Raw genomic sequence first — 19,908 nt, forward strand, 5'->3', positions numbered from 1 at the left:
GAAAGGGATTGGAACAATTGCTCAGAGGCTAAGGGCACTTGCTGCTCTTACAAAGGACTGGGGTTCCCACTCCCATCACCCACAAAGTAGCTTACAACCACCAGTTTCAAGGGTTCTGAGGCCTTCTTCTGATTTAGGTGGACACAGAGCACGTGTTGCATATATATGCATGCAGGCTATACACTCATACACATAAAAATTAAAAAAGGAAAAGCAAACTTGTTTTTGAGTCTGAATTTGTGCTGGTTTAGTGAACTGATAAAAATGATGTCCAAGATTAGCAGGGCTCAGGCAGCCAAGGCTACACAGCGAGATCATCCTCTCCAAAGGTCTCCAGCTGCTGTTTCAGAAACCAGCTGCCTCTGGGTGCAGGGAGCACGGAGAGGACAGGAGGCTCCTGAGTCCCAAAAAGCCTGGGCCGCACAACGAAGCTCGGCCTCAAAACCCAACAGAGGGCCGGGGTGCAGCTCAGTTAGTCCCAACACCCAGGAGTGCTTGCCCAACACAACCCCAGCCCTAGGTGATCCCAACACCCAGGAGGTAGGAGCAGGAAAATCAGAAGTTCAAGGTCATCCTCAGGCTACACAGGGAGTTCACAGCCAGCCAGGGACACAGAATAAGGATGAGAAAAAGAAATGACAAAAAATTTTTTAAAAGCCAGGCTAGGTGATGCTTGCCTGGAATCCTCACACCTGGAAGATGGAGGCAGAAAGATAATAACCAGGAGTTCAAAGCTGTCCTCAGCTACATGGAGAAGTGAAGACCAGTCTGAGAAAAAACACAAAGTAAATATTCCAATGCTAATGTTTGACTGTGAACTGTCCCCACAGGTTCATATATTTGAATTCTTGCTGCCCAGCTATCAGCTAAAGTTTGGGGAGGTTGTGGACCATGGGCATGGGACCTTATCTGGGAGAGAGTTATGGTTGGTGGGCTCTGGCCCAAGCTCTCTGCTTAACTAGTTGGCTGAGACTCAAGCTCCCACTGCCAGGAAGCAGCCACACCCTCCCCACGTGACACTATGAACTGAACAAACCCTCCTCCCTGCAGGTATTGTCTCAGGGATGAGAACTGAAACTGCATGCTCCATGGTGCTTCCAGAAAATGTTTGAGCACCAAACTAACAACTCTGGAGAAAAGGACAATAATTACACCAGGATGATCATTGACCAATAGACTCCAAATTAACCAGCAAACCTAGGAGGCACCCTCTGCTACAGAAGCAAAAGGATACCTCTTTGGAGAGCATGAAACTAAGCCCACAGTGAGAATCAGCTGAGGTGTCAACCTATGACAGAGGGCCTGTTCCCCCAGGTGCAGCAACTGGAACCCAGCAAACACTTTGAATGGCCTGTGGCAGGAAGACCACGAGCACAAGAGTGCAGAGAAAAGCATCTAGTGACTCAGGAGAGAGCCTGTCATCCCTACTACTTGAAGTAGAAGTGGGGGGCTGCTGTGCCAGACCAGGCTACCCAGTGTGCTTGAGACCAGCCTGAGATAAACCCAGTCTTGAAAAAAACAAAATGAGAAACTCAGAAATGCCACCCCAGTAGATTTTCTTTGACCAAAAGCCACTGTGTGGCGGTGTGAAGTGAGGGTTACCCCACGGACAGCTGTGCTCTGGCCGTGTGCATGCTCTGGCCGTGTGCACCTGCATGCAGAGTTACACAAGGCTGCGCATGGGACCCGGCGCTCTTCTAGCAGAGCCACCCCACCCCAAGCCCAGGCACACAATGTCTTTTAAAAAACGTTTTAATCAATCTTGTGGGTTGTGCCTGGGTGACAAGTACCTGTGGAGGTCAGAGGACAACTTGTGAGAATCAGTTCTCTCCCTCCACCGTGTTCAGCAGGCAAGCACCTTTACCAGCTAAGCTGGCTTTGCTGGCCCACAAGTCAAAAGTGAAGCACACCCGGGTAAGTAACCTAGGGCAGGCTTTGTCCTCAATCACAGTGGCTATTTTTTTCACCCATACGAGATTTGGTAACTAGTTCAACAGGAATGCCCATGTCCCACTCCAGCTGGATCAGGTGGTTCAAGCCACCCAGTTTCATCCCCTGGAGCACATCCAAGCTGCAGGACTTAAGAAACTGAAATGATGTCAGTCTGAACATGTGCAGAAGAAAACAAACATCTGCATTTGGACAACTCTTCACCAGTTTTGTGGGGATTTTCTTTCATCTTAAAAACAAAACAAACAAAAAACCATAAAAAGACATCAAAGAAAAAAAACATAAGAGCGTGGAGGTGACCCTGTCACTGATGATCAGTTCCATGCAGTGTCCCGGGAATGTCTACTTGGATGCTCACTGCTGCCCACACCCCGTCCTGCATTCAGATTCACCACACTTCTCATAGCTGTCCTCTCCAGCTGTTTTCTGCCAACAGCCATGGCTCTGGGTGGTATTTCTCTCCAATTGCTAGTCTGGGGCTCTAGTCACTACAGCGTTATGCTTTTCTGTAAAGCAAGTCCTCACACCACACAGCACTGGCTGTTCTGGAACTTGCTATGTAGACCAAGCCAGTCTCCAAGTAAAAAGAGATCAGCATGCCTCTGCCTCCTGTGTGGCTACCACACCGGGCTCTTTTCTTTTCCTGGCAAATTTCCCAGACTCCCCCAGAACAAAATGGAGATGGGATAAAGTTGACCAGAACAAAATTGACTTGAGCCAGGCGGTGGTGGCGCACACCTTTAATCCCAGCACTTGGGAGGCAGAGGCAGGCAGATCTCTGTGAGTTTGAGGACAGCCTGGTCTCCAAAGAGAGTTCCAGGAAAGGCACAAAGCTACACAGAGAAACCCTGCCTCGAAAAAAATAAAAACAAAAAAACCCCACCAAAATTAACTTGAGAGCCCTGACCTTCTAAGGTGCTCTCTGAAAACGCCTCCATGACCAGTGATTAAAACAGGGTACCAAATTAACAATGGTCCATTAAGACCAAGCATAAGCTACTTCGCTGAGTTAGCCATTAAAAAGCACTCTGGGTATGTGGGGGGAAGGACTCAGTAAAAGTGCTTTTTCAAGCATGAGGATCCAAGTTTGATCCCTAGAACCCAAACAGGAAAAGTCAGCACCTAAAAGGGAGAGAGGCTTACACAGGTGAGCCCTCAGGTTCACCGGCCGGCCGAGCCTACTCAGAACAAAAGGGTGGGCAGCACCTGAGGAGTGACACTGGTCTCCACACACGCCCACACACATAGATGTGCACTCAAGAGAGCGTCCACCAGAGAAAGCAGCACAAATGGATAAGACCAGAAGCAGGAACAAGTAAACATGTAGCAGGGTCTCTACTATCATCCACACTGATGGAAAAACAGATGTGAACACAAAGAAGGAAAACCAAGGAGGGCCTCTGGGGTCTGTGCCCGCTCACACAGGAGAAGCCAACTAGAAATCCATTCTTCACTCATTCTTTAGAGCATCCACTGTGTACCAAGCACTGTCTTGTGATTCATAGGCAAACAAACAGGTAGGGCAGGCACCTGTGTGTCTCACAGCTTTTACACAGCAGAGGTTAAACAAGCATGGTGTGACAGGCTAGTAATCCCAGCACTTGGAAGGCGAGACAGGAAGACTGTCCAGAGTTCAAGGCTAGACTGGACTGCACACTGAGCTCAGGCGGGACCCTGTCTTAGTAAGCAGGAGGCATGTCTTTGATCGCAGCACTCAGAAGCTGCCAAGTCTGACACCCTGAGCCCATCCTGAACCAAGATGACAGATGGAGGGAACCATGTCCTGCAGGTTGTCATTTGACCTAAACACACAGACACGAAATAAACTTAGTAAATAAAGATAGTAAATAAAAAAACCTTACCTGGTCAGAGCAAAAGTTGTGATGTGCATATATGTTCCATACAAATAGATCTAGATACGACGTGTTCAGTCACTGAGTACAGCCAAGAACAAGGATGAAGCCATTGATCAGTTCTAGAACACTGGTGGCCAGTGTTCACACCAGCCACTACTCAAGTCCACCAAAGAGAAGGCTGAAAGACTTTCATCTAGAGAAACAGGCTATGAGCAGAAATAACAATACACCAACATTCAAGGCCGTGCCCAGCTTCAGGGGTTTTGTTGTTGTGAAGATAAGCAAGCAAAGGAAAATTTAAGAAGGCAGACAAGATGGCTGAGAGGTGAAGGCAGGCATCTATGAACTCAGAAAGAGGACACTGAAATCAAGAATGATCTACCTTTCTCTCTCTGGTATTTTTGGAGGGTTCGCTTACAGTCCAGGCTAGCTGGGAACTCAGTATGCAGTTCAGGCTGACCTCAAACTAACGGCAATCTTCCTGCCTCAATCCCCGCCCGAGTGCTGGGATTTGGGACAGGCCTGGTAACAAACACGCTTTCTGTCTTTTAGAGGGACAAAAATCAACTTAAAACATTAAAATCAAAGTCAAAGAGGTTTGTGTTGATAGAAAATCAAAGATCAGGCTGAAGAGATAGCTCAGTGGTTAAGAGCACTGGCTGCTCCTTCAGAACAGCCAGAACCCTGGTTCAACTCCTAGTACCCACATGGCAGCTCACAATGTCTGCAACTCCATTTTCCGGGATCCAAGCACCTCATACAGACACACATGCAGGCCAAACACCAAAGCACATAAAATAAAAATAAATAATTAAAAAAAGAAAGAAAACCAAAGACCCTGAACTAGTAGGGATACAGGAGGAATCCACTAAGAACTAGGAAGCATTTTCCAGATGGAAGGTCAAGAGGGCTGTGGTGCAGAACTATGAAGGGCCTCTCCCACACACGGTTCTAACCACTTGTTCTATACCAGGAGTTTTAAGGAGTACACACTTGGACTCTTTATGAAATTTCAGAACCCTAAAGACAACAAAATACTAGAGTTCCCAAGGGATGAAGTAGAGTAGGCCTGACTTCTCAGTAAAACTGAAAACTGGAGTAAAATAGAATACCGCCCTCAAAATTCCAAGGAAACCTAACTTTGAATTCTTGCAACCCAAACTGCTGACTAAGACGTAAGAGAATCTCGGTCCCTGCCTGTGAATCTGTGTAGTCCTCCAATGGCTGTGCCTGGTGTGACTCTAAAGCCAGAAGTCTAAGTGGCCCAAAGTGGGAACACAAAGAACTCTTGGCAAGTGTGCAAGGAGGGCAAAAGCAGCAACGGAAATACAAATGGGGGAGGGGATTAATAATTCTAAAAGAAAATGTTCAAACTGTTTAGAAAAATCAGCTATTGGAAAAACCCAAATAGTCCTAACAATGTAAAAACCCAAAGAAATAAAGATTTAATAATTAATTACCCTGGGACAATTCAGGGAAAGGGGTGAAGAAAACTACAGCAGCGTAGCATATTTTATGAACAGTTTTAGGAGGTGGCCACCCAAAGCTCACATGCAAAACCAGCCGTGGGGTCAGCACCTGCAATTCTAGTACTGACAAGAGGACAGGAGTCCTGGGGCTCCAGAGACACAAGAGCTGGCCTTGAAAAATACCCTGCACGCTCACCTCCAAGCCACGCGCGCCCTATACAGCCCTACACACACACAGGCAGCCACCACCCAATCAACCCTGGGTTTATACCAGGGGAAATGCTTGAAAGGGTCGGCAGTGTCTGCCTGGAGAGAATGTGAGCCACAGGAAGGCCACTGCTTTTTTGTTGACTTTACACAAGGACAGAGGACCTTTCTAAATTGACATGTAACTCCCTTCCAATTCAATTCCAAACTACTAGTTTATAAACAGACTATGGGAAAGGAGCATCTGAAACCACTCTCTTCAGCGGGTCCAGGTGTGCGCTCACACTTTTCCTCCTCGTTTTGACCCTATCCAACAAGCAAGTGTCACTATAACTAAAACATAGACTCTGGATTTGCCACAAAGCCTGCCCAACTAGGTGAAGGAAGAGAACCAACTCCCACATGCTGTGACCTCCCTCACATACACACAATGGCAAAAACATACATGCACTGTGCGTGCGCGCACGCACACACGCGCACACATTTAATGTATACACACATCAGATCAGTTCCACGAAGGAGAAAGTGAGGGCAGTGTCATAAATGCAAAACAAGGCCATTTTTTTTCTTTACAAAAAAGCCCATCTTTGATGGCTGGGTTGGCCATCCTCTTCAGAGGCAGCTCCATATTACAATCACTGCAGGCCTCTGGGGAACTTGACTCTGAATCCTAAGTCGAGTCAGTAGTAGGCATTCTCATGTGTCTCTCAACTGCGCTTGGTGACACCCATTGGTAATCAAAGCGACAAGAGAACTGGCAGGAATTCAAGGTCATCCTGGGCTACGTGAAGGAGGAAGAATACCAGGCTAGCCTGGGGTAATCACAAGACCTTGCCTCAAACAAACAGCACCTCTTTTTAAATATACTTGATCACACAAACATAGACCTTAAAAACAAGAAGAGAAAATCCTCCTCAATTTAAGCCATTACAAGAGGGCAGAATTAACCAAATGCCCCCTTCACTTACTGAGTCAGGACCCAGCAGAACTCAACAGTGTGCAGACTCACGTTACCCCAGGACGCAGAGAAGCACAAAATGATGGATGAGGCACCTGACTTGGTGGACGAGACCTAGCATTTTAATGGCTACTTCCGTTTGCACTGTCCTGCTAATCTGAAACACTTCTCAGAGAAAAGCTTATCATTTGGTATGTTAAAAATTATGGCTTCTGCTAACAGCCAGATGAGGATAGTAATACCTACCTAGCATAGTTCAGAATATTCAGAGAGGTAAAGGAAGATTCTTCTGGGCTTGCTTTCGGAAGAGGTGAGTGCCCACATAAACAGATGTGCATCTAAGGTGGTCATAGCTGCTCCCAGGAAACCTGGGCTGAGGTACTCAAACAAGCAGAACCGGGAGTAATTCTTCATGAAGTCACCAAAGTCCTTTCATGCCTGGAGCTCTGAGGAAAGGGCTGCACCACTGTGACCAAAGGCAGAGCCGAGGCTCTTATGTAAGGCTCCTGAGTCACTACTAGACTTCCAAGCTATAAGGAACGCTAATGCGATCATGGACAGTAGCAAATTAAATTTGAATCATCCTAAGTTTTAATTGACTTTATGAATTACTTCATTTGATTTGTCCTATGCCTAAAAATTCCAACATACTGGTGACTAGCAGGCTGGGTTAAGAGCTAACCTCTACCCCAAAGCCTTAAGGCATAAGATCATGGGTGGGACAAAACTGTTAGGACCTAATTTATATTCTTTCTCTAACTACATAATAAAAGGTATTTCTCTACATTACTAAAGGGATTGAATTTCAAGGCTTCAGAAAGGGTTTATCTGCTTTACAGTGTTTTAAAGTGTCTACTACTGCCAGGGTGGTGGCCTATACCTTTAATCCCCCCCCTCCCCAGTACTTGGGAGGCAGAGGCAGGGGGATGGATTTCTGTGAGTTCACAGCTAGCCTGGTCTACAGGGTGACTTCTAGGACAGCCAGAGCTAGACCTTATCTTGAAAGCAACCCCCACAAATTGTCAATTAACTGAGACACTGCTCAGCCTTTTGTTTTTCCTAAATGATTAATATCAAGTGGAGTGTTTTTGAATGTTACTGTTTAAAGAGTAATAGCTTCTTGTACTAATATTTCACGGCATTTTAAACATCATTTTTTTATTTAAGCAGGTCACATCAGAATAGCGTGCCCACCCCCAGAGTAAATAATTTGTCTTCTCCCTGTCACGATGGTAAACAAACAGTTCCTTGAGTGTCTCTTCCTGAGTCAGTGTGTGTTGGGGGGCACAGGATGCCTGCCCAAGGAGGAGGCTCGTCCCAACAGCTAGGCAAATAGTGAAGGCTGGTCCTCCCCTCAGACAGGGAAAAATGTGGCGGCAGCTTGAAATGCCCACGTTTTCACATGTGAATGCAGCTTAACCAGTACTCAGTGGCCAAACTACAAGTAGACGCCCCCCTTTTGAAGGGAAATCATCTGGGTTAGCCTGACGCATGAAATGCCACAGCTTCACTCTGCAACTTCCTAGGTCAACATTTCCTCTACAGGGTGTGCAGTGTCTGCAGTCCTCCAGAGGGTCAATCACAAGAACAATGCAACTCCAAGGTGGCGTCAGTCAGGGCCCTGACCGCAGGAGTGGTGGTACAAAACACACCACTCTGAGTTCAAGGCCAGCCTGGTCCATACAGGGAATTCCAGAGAAACCCTGCCTCAACCCCACCCCCAACAAAACAAAACAAAAAATGGGGGTGGGGTTGGGGCCAGGAAGTGCCTTCTTCTAAAAACAGCATGTAACAGAGATAGAATCAAACTACTGTACTTACTGTACTTATATTTGTTATTCATAAAGCACACTCATGAGGTAGGTACATTCCGTACTGGTATGGCTAAGCTAAACGCTAAGTAACTCCCAAAAAAAATCTGAGAAAATAACCTTTTGAAATGATGGAACAAGATACTCTACTTTCAACCACAAGCTATTTAATTTGCCTTTTTTTCTATCTTTTCTCTTTCTCTCTCTCTGGAGCAGAGGTGATTTTTTTGAGACAGGGTCTCTATGCAGCCTGCTTGGTCTGGAGTTTGTTATGTAAACCAGCAGGCCCCAAACTCAGACATTCACCTGCTTCCACTGGGATTAAAGGTGCACTACCACAACTGGGTGCTATCTTTTTTTCAAATTCATGAGAGACCAGAAATGACGTACACATGGAGATTAGACAACTTTGGGAGATGGGGATCTGGGGATGGAAGCCAGGTCATTAGTTTGCTGAGCAGGGGTTTTATCCACCATGCCATCTCACTGGCTTATTTGGGCCTCCTACCCAAGCCTGCCGAAAGTGGGCTAGGAAGTTAACAGAGCAAACCCAGGGCCTTGTGCTTGCTGTACCAGAACTACATTCCCATCGTCTAAAATACTCTTTTAAATAAACCACAGCCCTAAGGCCTTAAAACACTAGAGCTGGAGCTATTCAGAAAAACAACAAATGAAAACACCCTCACAGAAAACCTTTTAAAAACTGTTAGAACATACATTATTAAAACAACTTATACCTACAATGCATTAAATCACTAGATATGCAAATACAAATGCATTTGGTACATCACATTGTAACGCCTACATGGTACATAGTTTACAATAAGTTCTTTGTACTTGGCAAAGGTTACAAGGTACCAGATTCAATAAAATAAACCTGAGAAGTAGAAGCACTCCTTGTAACCAAAGATATTATAGAATGGTAATTCAGGAAGTTATTCAGAAGCTTATAAAAGAAATAGGAAGTTGTTGACCAACTACTTGAGGAACTATTTCCTGCAGGAAAGCCTACAGAAGTGCTGAGCTATAAAGAGAATCGATTCTTTTCAAATAAAAACTCAGGGTACTGTGGTGAAATTGGTTTCAATTGGTAAGTTTGGTGACAAAGATGTGGCATCCCCAATGACTAAGCCTTTTCAGGTACTGCGCACTCTCTGGAGTCTGGGTCCCCGTCCAGGGGCGAGGTGCTTTGGCCCCGCAGACCCACTCATGTCATTTGCCAATGGAAAGTCCACGTTTCTAGATCTCGCTGACCCAGGACGGGCTTTCACACCAACCATGGTAATTAGATGGCCTTGAAACTGGAGGATGGGCCAAGAGACTTCAACACACATTCCTCCATAGTCACAAGGCAACCATAGCTGTTCCCAAAGCCAACAATTCTCCCAGATTTCTCAAGTAACAACACCACGCCAGCGTGGACCATTTGGGGTCAGAATCCTTCCTGCCATGTATAAATCTCAAGAAATTATATACTTTGTCCCAGTCAATACCTAAAAATTGGAATGAAAGGTTTAGTTTTTTATGGCTGGTCTGAGCAAAAATTCAGAAACTAGTTCAGATCTTCACTCCACAGCTGGTATTATCCTTTTGAAGTTTTCATTAGTTAGTTATTTATGCACCTGTGTGTGCATATGCAAATGTGAGCATGGACACACCATGGCCCCGAGTGTGTAATGTCTGAGCACACTTTTCAGGAGTCAGTTCTCTCCTTTCATCATGTGGGTCCTGGGGCTCACACTAATACTGTAAGCTATCTTCAGGACCTCAGAAGAAGCTGCAGACAAAAGGAAAGTATTGATTGTGAAGAGAAATAAATTCTAAAAAACTAAGATAAAAATAAAATTGGACACAATAGCTACTTGGCACCAAAGCTTTAGTTACCATCATCTCTGACTCAGTCGGGGCAGATGAATTTCATTCATCTGGTGTGCAACAGCTCTTTATGGCAACTACCCGGTACCTAACACCAGAGGGAAGTCAACACCAGAGAGAAAGCTGTGCTTGACATCACTTCTCCAAACTGCACACTGTTCATAAAGCACTTCCTCTTCAGAAACAGCAATTTCCTAAGACAACAGCACCCACCTCCTACATCCAGTTCTCAGAGCCCCCCACAGGCTCTTCACCACACCCAGTGACTCAGCTCACCTGCTGTGAGAGGTTCAAGTCACCGCTGGGGGTGACCTTCTACTTCTAAGAGCAAGATATGAAAAAGCTCCGCAGACCCGCAAACACCTCATTCATCTGAGAAGCAGCTGTGATTTCCACTGGCAACCACAGAAACAATACTGTCTTCTCAGTCCTGGGCAAAGCTCTCCCCAGGCCTCCTGATGGCAAGTCTTAGTTTTGTTTACCTTCTTTCTAGCCCCCTTGAAAAGAGGGGAGGATGCCAGCCAAGTGAGAATGGAGCTTGTGGAGCACCTCCTCAAATCCACAGACCCAGCACTCACTCACCGTGGGAAGAACCATCGAAAACATTTTAAAGCAAGAATCTACAATGAGGTTTATTTCAGCTCAGACAGTGACCTCGCCAACAAGCAATTTTAAGAAAACACAAAGTAAAAACAGCGTAAATGTTGCCATTACCCTTCTGCTCCCAGCCACAGCCACAGGCATGCGGCTATGAAGCTGTTTAAAATCCTCCTCCACCATGGGACACAGCAGGAGTCCAGTTCTTCAACCTGTTTGTTTCTCCCCCTTCCCTTCAGGACCGTCCCTCACGCCAGCCCCTTTTCCAAGTCATTTACTTGGGACATCCGTCTGCTTAGAGGACAAATGGTCTGGCTCCAATGGATGAGCTTGCCAGGCTTGTGTGTCTCGGTCCCTTTATTGTTCTTGAAACCTGACTGTTTGAAATGAGTACCAGGACACCAGAAATTTTTTTAAAAAAGAGAAAGTTACAGGGGGAAAAAAATAGCAACAAAACAAAAAACAAGGTGTGGGGGAGGGGGGGGCTTTCCAAGATCAAGATCAAATCTTTTCCTTTGTCTTCCTGAAGGGCCTGTCACAAAACTGTGTCCTTACTACCCAAACCTTTAATCCCAGCACTCGGGAGGCAGAGACAGGCAGATCTGAGTTCGAAACCAGCCTGGTTTACATAGAGTTCCAGGGCAGCCAGGGCCACACAGAGAAACCCTGTCTCAAAACACAAAACAAAGTAGCAACCCATCCAAGACAATCAACTTAAAATACAGACAGGGGAGGTTGGGAGGGGCTCACAAACAAAGCAAGGTTCTTACTGGCAGCCTCGGATCCAATAAATGAGGCTGCCTTACTTCCCACTGAATCAAAATGAGCATTGTTCTTCACTTCATTACCTCAACCAATCAACCAATCAAATAGCAGAACGATCTGCAGTCTGTGACAACCAGTCAGACAGTGTGCACACTCTAAATTCAAACAAGCCCTAGGAAATTAGTTCACTTCCAATTTCATAATTAGAGGGGATAAAATTCTATTGTGTCCTTTTCAGATAAATATAATTTTGCCATTCTGTTAAAGACAAAAAGCCTGGGGTGGGTCCCCAGTGGCTGGCCTTGTCCCCACTTCTCAGAGAAGGCACAGCTTCTGAGGACCACAGCTTGAAAGTGTGCGTGACCCGAGGCCAAACATTTTTGAGGGAAAAAGTTGATAAATGACTTCAAAATGCAGCCTAAGTGTTTGCTGTTTCTCAATTTGAGTACTGTAAAGTCACCTCTTCCCCAAGTCCTATCTCCTCCTCTACCAATGGTTTATTTGGAAAGAATACACAAGAAAGATCCTGTGTTCAATACTCAAGACACACACAGACACACACACACACACACACACACACACACACACAGACACACAGACACACACAGACACACACAGACACACACACACACACACACACACACACGAGTATGTGGGGAGGGGGGACAGAAAATATAACACATGCCAGTCTTGTTATTTAAAATTTAAATTTGTTCATGGTATTACATTTTGTGCCAGGCTAATTAACAAATATGGCACAAACTCAAAGTGAGATTACCCCATATTTGCCACAAAACAAAGGTTTGCAGAAAAGCTCTAAACCAAGAATAAAGAAGGCTTTTAAAGACCTGACCAACACTACAGAGGGTACTCATATATAAAAATAGAAGGCTGGGGTACAGCTCAATGGTAAAGTGTGCTTGTTTACCATTCATAAGACCGAGTCCATCTTTAGCACCAGCAAAATAAATAAATAAATAATGTCATTCACTGCCACCTCCCAGCATTATCTTTACTTACTTTAAGAAGTATCTCTGACCAGAAGATGTCTTGGCCATCTCCCAGCCTGCTGGCAGCGGTACATCATCAGGAATCTCAAAGGAAGACTGTCGGAGATGTTGTGCTGCAGGGGCGGCGGCTGGGCCAGGGACCACGCTGGGTGTGAGTGTCCCAGGAGACACCGCTCCCAGCTGCAGGGATGCTGGAGAGGAGTGAGCTCGCACGTGCTGTGGGGTCAGCGCTCCTGCAGTGCCCGCATCGGTGCTGGCCTATTGGAAACGGTAAAATGAAAATGTACACAACCAGAGACAACAGCACCCACCCTAATCCCACAGGTGTCCAAATGGACCACTTTTAAATTACATAAATTTAATATGCACTATAAATGTTATTTTACTGAGGAGCAGCCCATCTGAATGTCCACCTCCTAGGCCTGTGAAAACAGCAAATACTGGGCATTAAAACCTATTTTCAAAACAACTGAGGTGTTATTTGGTAGTAGAAAACATAGTTTATCCCACACACCCCAAAATAAATCAGTACATTTTCCAAGCAGTATGGTTGCTTTTCAAAGTCCTAGAACAAAACCTAGGGGATTACTATGCACTTTTCTCTTACTTTGTTTTAAATAACTAATGCCCCCATCTGTCACTTTTTTGACTGTGAACAAGTGTGATCAATAAATCAATCATTATAAATTATACAACTTTTAATGAATTCAAAGGCTCAGAACTGCACCAATGCTAAAAGCTACCTAATGAAAAGAATAAGTCAACCAACCCTCTTTGTGCCTAGAGAATAAGATGTAATCAATTCAATTATAACTTAAGGATTCACACACACATATAACAGCAGGGGTTAGGAAAAAGGAAAACCTGCAGAGACCCCAAGGATTCTAATCTGGGTTCAACCAGACTCGTGTTGTACGAGGTATCAGAAATGAACTTGTCTTCATTTCTGAAGCACATAGGGGGTATAAGAATTCTCAGGCGGGAACCTGTAGACAATTATTTACAACTCAGATACACACTATTCATAATCTAATCCTTTTATTAGAATTAGGGTTTATCAAAAACGTTTGATTTCCCAGATTCATGCGAATAAAGAAACTGAAAGGACCCAGCAGTCACTTAAAGCCCCACAGCAAAGCCAGGGGCACGTCTTAGTCTCAGATCAGATTAAATTTAGGGTTAGGAAATGATTAGCAAACAGAAAAAGTAAATTTTGTGATGCCCAGCTCTCTTCAAATGCTAGTGAGAAGGCAAATGTACCCCACAAACGGCCGGGTGGAAGTTGGGTACTACAAGTACACTTTCCCTTCTGACTTCTAAGTGCTACAAAATGGAGCATTCAATCTGCGTGTTCCTTCAAAGTTTCCGCGGCCGTCTGTGATTGCATGCCAACATACATTTAGCTCAGTGAGTTCAGAAACCCACTTGTGGGGGAGGGAGTCATGAATAGTATCTACGTCTACTGTTGTTACAAATTAAGTGTTTAGGCTAGCGGCTAAATAACTTTTCCTTCCTTCCTCCTTAACTCGACTTTTTGTAGCGAGGTTAATGGAGCTTTTCGGAGCTCCAAAACCCTTCTGCAGCAGGCCTGCCTAGGAGGACTGGAGTGGGGGCGGCAAGTCTTTCCACTCAAGTTACAGCCCGAGTGGGCTAACGATGGCAGTGTTTGGAAAACCAATTAAGTTTTGGGCAAAGTTCCTCTGCTAGTTTAGCCTAAAGCAAGGTCTTTAAAAATTAAGTAATTAAATGGAGGAAGGGGGGGGGACACTAAAGAAATCTACCAGGACCTATCGGAATGTTAATACTTTGAAAAGGTTTCACTTCTGTGTAGGATCCAGTTGGGAAATTAACCAGGCGTCGTGGATGTGGATAAGCAGCCATGTTCACATCCGCAGTCAGTTAAAAAGCAATGGCGAGCCTGGAATTAGTCATTGCTTCCCAAACATTACCTTTAATCACAGTTGAGCCCGGCAGGACTCGGCCTATGAGTCAACCTGCAACGCGCTATCAAAGGCCGGCGCAGAGGCTGTGCGCCGTGAGCGCAGCCTAGTTCCTGCGCAACGCACAGATGTGGCCCATTTCAAAGCTTGCGGGCCGAACGGTAAATAATAGGTTACGACTGGGAAGGCGACACGTGAGCCCACCGAGTGTGAAAAGATCCCGCCCGCGCGAGTCCCAGGGCACGGCGGGGGCGAGCGGGGCCCGAGGGAGCTCGGCAAACTCCCGGAGCCCGAACCCTGCACTCGGGCCGCGCCTGGGCCGCCCGAGCAGCAAGCGTCGCGAGCGGGAGGGGGAGGGGACCGAGAGAAGGAACCAGAAACTCAATGGACCGGTTCAACCCCCACCCTTCACCAACTCGGGAAAACAAGGGGGCAGTAACCGCGGCTCCCCGGGAGACTCCAGTGGCGCGGGCAGGGGAGGCGCGGTGGCCCCGGACGGGGGTCCCGCTCCAGACGCCGGGCCCCCTTCCCTCTCCCCTCCCCCCTCCCCCTCCCCCCCCCCGCCGGAGCGAAGGTACGGAGCGGAGGCGCGCGCATTGTGCAGCCCCCCGCGGCCGCCAACTTCGGGAAAACAAACTCCAGCCCCGCACCCCACGCGGCCCGGGGCCCTCGCTACCTGTCGCGAGTGGGACTTGGGCTCGGGTGGCTTGAAGAAGGAGTCGGGCAGCTTGCGCAGCCGCATGGGCACGGTCTGAGGCACGTTGGCCGTCTTGGGGTTCATGACGGCGTTGAAGAGCGCCTCCAGGTCGGTCTCCGAGTCTCCGCGGACGTGCACGACCTGATGGCCAGCCGGGGGCGCGGGCGGGGCCGTGGGGGTCCCCGCCGCAGGCCCGGGCGCCGACGACGGCGCGGGGCCTTGCGGGGCTGGCTGGGGCGGCGGCTGCTGCGCGGGCTCCATGGCTGCGGCCTCGCTCGACGCTGGGGCGCTGCGCTCAGGCTCGGGGGGCTGCGTCGCGCGCCCGCATCGCCCTGCACTCCGTGCCCGAGGCCGCCGAGCCTTCCCTGCCCTCCCCGAGCTCCTTCCTTCCTCCCTTTCTTCGCCCCGGCCGCGGCGGCGTCCCGACTGAGACAGAAACTTCGGCCCCAGACGCCCAAACTAAAAAGTTGCGCAGAGCGCCCGCCCGCGCGTCTCGCGGGCTCCGCCTCCTCGCCGCTCTTCCTTCCTCTGCGCGCCCGCCCGCACCGAATCCGCGGCCTGCGCCCCCGGGGAAACTTTCCCTGCGCGTCGCTACATTCCTACAGACTCCCGGGCGCACGTGACCCGGGCTGCTGCGCTCGATGCGTGCGCACCGGCCGCCCTGGAGCTGCGCGTCCCGGCACCCAGACCTCGGCTCGGCCGCGCGGCTCGGTGACCTCGTGGGGAGGCTGCATGGAAAGCGATCCTACGCACCCGCACTGATTTTTTCGGGTCCACGTTTTAACATCGATTCCAGTTTTGCCATTTACCAGAGTTAGCAGAAAAACCCGAACAAAACACTTGAGGGAAGTGCAAACGATTACAAATTGGAGCTTGGAGACCAGGTCTTACACGCAATGTATCTTACAAAAGAAAACATTTTACTTTAAGTTTTGTTTTAAAAACAGGCTGCCTGTGGCCAAGGATATCCTCCAACCGCCAACTAACTTTGTGCCACAGCTTCCTGACTGCTAGGATTCCAAGCAAAGGCCTCTGCTTCCCTGCTTTTGGAATCGGTTGCTTTCTTTTTCTTCCTTTCTTTCTTCCTTTCTTCCTTCCTTCCTTCCTTCCTTCCTTCCTTCCTTCCTTCCTTCCTTCCTTCCTTCCTTCCTTCCTTCCTTCCTTCCTTCCTTCCTTTCTTTCTTTCCTTCCTTCCTTCCTTCTTCCTTCCTTCCTTTCTTTCTTTTTTCTTCTTCTTTCTTTCTTCTCCTTCTTTTCTCTCTCTCTCTCTCTCTCTCTCTCTCTCTCTCTCTCTCTCTCTCTCTCTCTCTCTCTCTCACACACACACACACACACTGTGTAGCTAAGGCTAGCTTTAAATTCTTGTTCCTCCTGCCTCGGCCTCTAAAGGGCTGGGATTACAAATGTGGGCCACTTAGCCCAGGAAACCATTATTATTTTTTTTAAGTGAAAATCAAATTGTTGGTTGGTTTGGTTTGGTTTTTCAAGACCGGATTTCTCTGTGTAGCCCTGGCTGTACTGGAACCTGCTCTGTAGATCAGGCTGGCCTCTGCCTCCGGAGTGCTGGGATTAAAGGCATGCTCCACCATGCCCAGAGTCAAATCAATTTTTTTTTTAGCACCAAAACTTGCTGTTTAGTCTCTGAGAACTTCAACTCAAAACATAAACTTGAGGGAGCACGCTCCTTTTTCCTCCTGTGCTTGGTACAAGGGCAGACTGAGAAAAGACTGAACAGAATAAACAATGGAGGTCACGGTAGCCCCGATTCTCTGTGTGTCAGTCTTTTATCAGGAGCCTATCTGGAATCACTCAAAAATGACGAAAATCTCTTGTGGTTGTTATTTTAGTTCATTGTTTGGTTTTGGGTGTTTTGTCTGCATATATGTCTTTGCATCACATGATTGCCTGGATCCCATAGAGGTCAGAAGAAGGTGTTAGATTCCATGGAACTGGAGTACCACTGGTTGTCAGCTGCCATGAAGGTGCTGGGATTCGAACCTGGGCCCTCTGAAGAGCAGCCAGTGAAGTGATGCAGTGTTGAAGTAATGAACTAAAAACAAAAACAAAAGGTTTTATTGAGATATAACTCACATAGTATAGTTTTCCACTTAATCAGTTCAGTGCTTTTTAAGTCTATTCCCAGGGTTGTGCAACAACACACAAATTTCTTCTCGAGAAATCTGGTTTCTTGTTTTAATGATTTTGTCTGCAGTGCAAGTGAAATGAGTATAAATAGGATTAAGCAAAGAAAGGACCCTTGAGCAAAAAGATAATCTCTTCCTCCAGCCAGGACATGCCCGGGAGAATTCTCAGCAGCAATCTCTATCGCCAGATTCAGACAGGCAAGATTTTAATCAGCTGCTCAGGAGCCTCAGTTTCCTGTCCAAGAGAGGAAGGAGGGTAGATACCCTCCCTAGGACTGGCTCCAGGTTTGATCCCCACCCCACCAGTGCCAAGAGCATTTAACCACAGTCTTGTAAACTCTAGAACTTCAGAGTTTAGAGTTCAGGTCCAGGTTCCCCATGCAGCAGCTGTGAGATACTGAGCAAACTACTTCCTGCTCTTTAATTTTGGCGTCAGGGTAATGACATCCACCTCATGTTGTTGAGACATTAAATGAGTCAATGGACATAAAGCGCTTGGCCCAGTTTGTGGCACAAGGCAGATTCTTAGTTGTTGTCAGCCATTACCATTGCCCCATGTTTACAAGTTACTTCACTGGTAGTGACCCGGCCTGTTGTGCCAGAGCTCTTTTAGAACCCTCCTTCATCCACAAACAAAACCGTTGGGCAAAACAATGTGCAATTAAAAGTTGAGCTGAATCCAGGCGTGGTGGCTCACGCCTTTAATCCAGCACAACAGAGGCAGAGGCAGGGGGATCACTATACAGTAAATATCTATACAGCCTGGTCTATACAGTAAATTTCAGGACAGCCAGGGCTACATAGGGAGACTCTGTCTCAAAAAAATAAACAAAAAAACAAGTTGAACTGAAATCTGGAAATTTGGGAGGCTGAGGCAGGAGGATTGCCATGACTTCTAGGCCTGGCTGAACTACATAGAGAGACTCTGTCTCTCATGGGCGTGGTGGCATGGTGGAAAGCAGAGGTTAAGAGTTCAAGGCCAATCTCAATGACACAGTTAAGTGTAAGGCGTCTGGGGCTACATGAGACCCTGTCTCAGGACAGCACGACGTCCAGCTGAGGGGAAATGTGAAGACTAAACCCGACTGTGACCCCAGGCTGCAATGGAAGCTGTCCCCTAACTACAGTTTACTGCTGTGGACACTGTAATTAAAGGGTTTGGGTACTTCGGTCAATAGTTTCACCAGCCTTTGAATTGAGAACAAAGTTACTGTGGATTAAAGGCTTTCTGGAGTGATTTTATGTTCAGATAGGACTTCTGTATCTTCACTGAGACTGTGTTCCTTACCATTCTTTCCAGCATTTCAGTCACAAGTTAGTAAAAGATGAGGACAATGGGTTTCAGCCTTTTCTCTCCTTGCCTGACCTTCCCCCCCCCCCCAGCAGTTATTATTTTAAGCCCCCTTGAAACGGAAGGGCAGCTTTTCTTTGTGTGTGGTATCCTGAGACAAGATCTCAGGCTCTAAAGCCGGGGCGGTGGTGGCGCACACCTTTAATCCCAGCACTCTGGAGGCAGAGCCAGGCGAATCTCTGTGAGTTCAAGGCCAGCCTGGGCTACCAAGTGAGCTCCAGGAAAGGCGCAAAGCTATGCAGAGAAACCCTGTCTCGGAAAAATAAACAAACAAAAAAAAAAAAAAAAAAAAAAGATCTCAGGCTCTAGTCCAGGATGGTCTTGAACTCACAGTCTTCCTGCCTTCACCTCCTGATTGCTGAGTTTACAGGCATGTACCACCATGCCCCACTTGGGAGGCATCTTCATACATAGATCTACCATTGGGAGCTGGAGGCGTGCCATAGGGGTTAAGAGCAGTGGCTGCTCTTCCCATGGACCCAGTTTAATTCCCTGCACCCACATGGCAGCTCATAACCCCTGTAACTCCAGTTCCAAGAGATCTGACACCCTCTTTCAGCCTCTGCAGTCAGCAAACAGGCACAGGGTGCATGGAAATACACTCAGGCAAAACAGTCATACAAATAAAACATTTAAAAAAATCTACCATTGTCCTGGACCATTATCAATGTCTGTGGAGGTCACTAACGTTACAATTAGTTGGACTCACTATGTGGTAGTGGTGCGCAACTTTAATCCTGGCACTTGGGAGGCACAGGCAGGTGGATCTCTGAGTTCAAGTCCAGCCTGGTCTACAGAGTGAGTTCTGGGACAGCCAGAGCTACACAAGAAACCCTGTCTTGAAAAAACAAAACAAAATAATTGGACTCTGCAACAGTAGACCTTCATCTTTGCTTCACGTGAGCCCCAACCCCATTGTTGTTCAGAACATTGCAGTTGGATGTGGAAACTATGTCATCTCCTCCTCTTGACAACCGATTGGCAGCGTGGTTCCAGTATTCATATCTCGTTTGTCATGACCTTCTCTCCCGAACCACCTAGCTTCCTCTTCCTTCAGCTATGTGAATGTTTGTGACCTCCCAGAATTAATTCAGGATGTATTCCATCATCAGAGCTTGCTCCCACCTGGAGGTTGTGCTAATGATTTCAGTCCAACTTTTTTTCTTTCATGTACCACCTTGCATGGCAGTATGGGACCTGGACTCACATCAATTAAAAGCTTCAACCAAGCATTTGGCACTGTTACAGAGGCTTGATACCACTATTCTGGTGATAGGA

The 19,908-nt window shown here is 47.1% G+C and overlaps 1 protein-coding gene across 8 annotated transcripts in view; it reads right to left on the bottom strand.

The window, feature by feature from the left end:
- The window catches only part of Yap1 (Yes1 associated transcriptional regulator), an 84,335-nt gene extending 68,665 nt beyond the window's left edge, over positions 1 to 15,670 (bottom strand). For 2 of the 8 annotated variants that reach the window (XM_076575628.1, XM_076575625.1), the window contains exons 1-2: positions 15,115 to 15,670; positions 12,509 to 12,756 (exon numbers count right to left, since the gene is read on the bottom strand). In XM_076575628.1, coding sequence (XP_076431743.1) covers positions 12,509 to 12,756; positions 15,115 to 15,396 — 530 coding nt within the window. In that variant the 5' untranslated portion in view covers positions 15,397 to 15,670. The remainder of the gene's footprint in view (positions 1 to 12,508; positions 12,757 to 15,114) is intronic. The other 6 variants (XM_076575630.1, XM_076575627.1, XM_076575629.1 and 3 more) reach the window with 3 other exon arrangements.
- Between the last annotated feature and the right edge of the window lie 4,238 nt (positions 15,671 to 19,908).

Source organism: Peromyscus maniculatus, chromosome 7 (genome assembly GCF_049852395.1).
Source record: "Peromyscus maniculatus bairdii isolate BWxNUB_F1_BW_parent chromosome 7, HU_Pman_BW_mat_3.1, whole genome shotgun sequence".
Taxonomy (NCBI): Eukaryota; Metazoa; Chordata; class Mammalia; order Rodentia; family Cricetidae; genus Peromyscus; species Peromyscus maniculatus.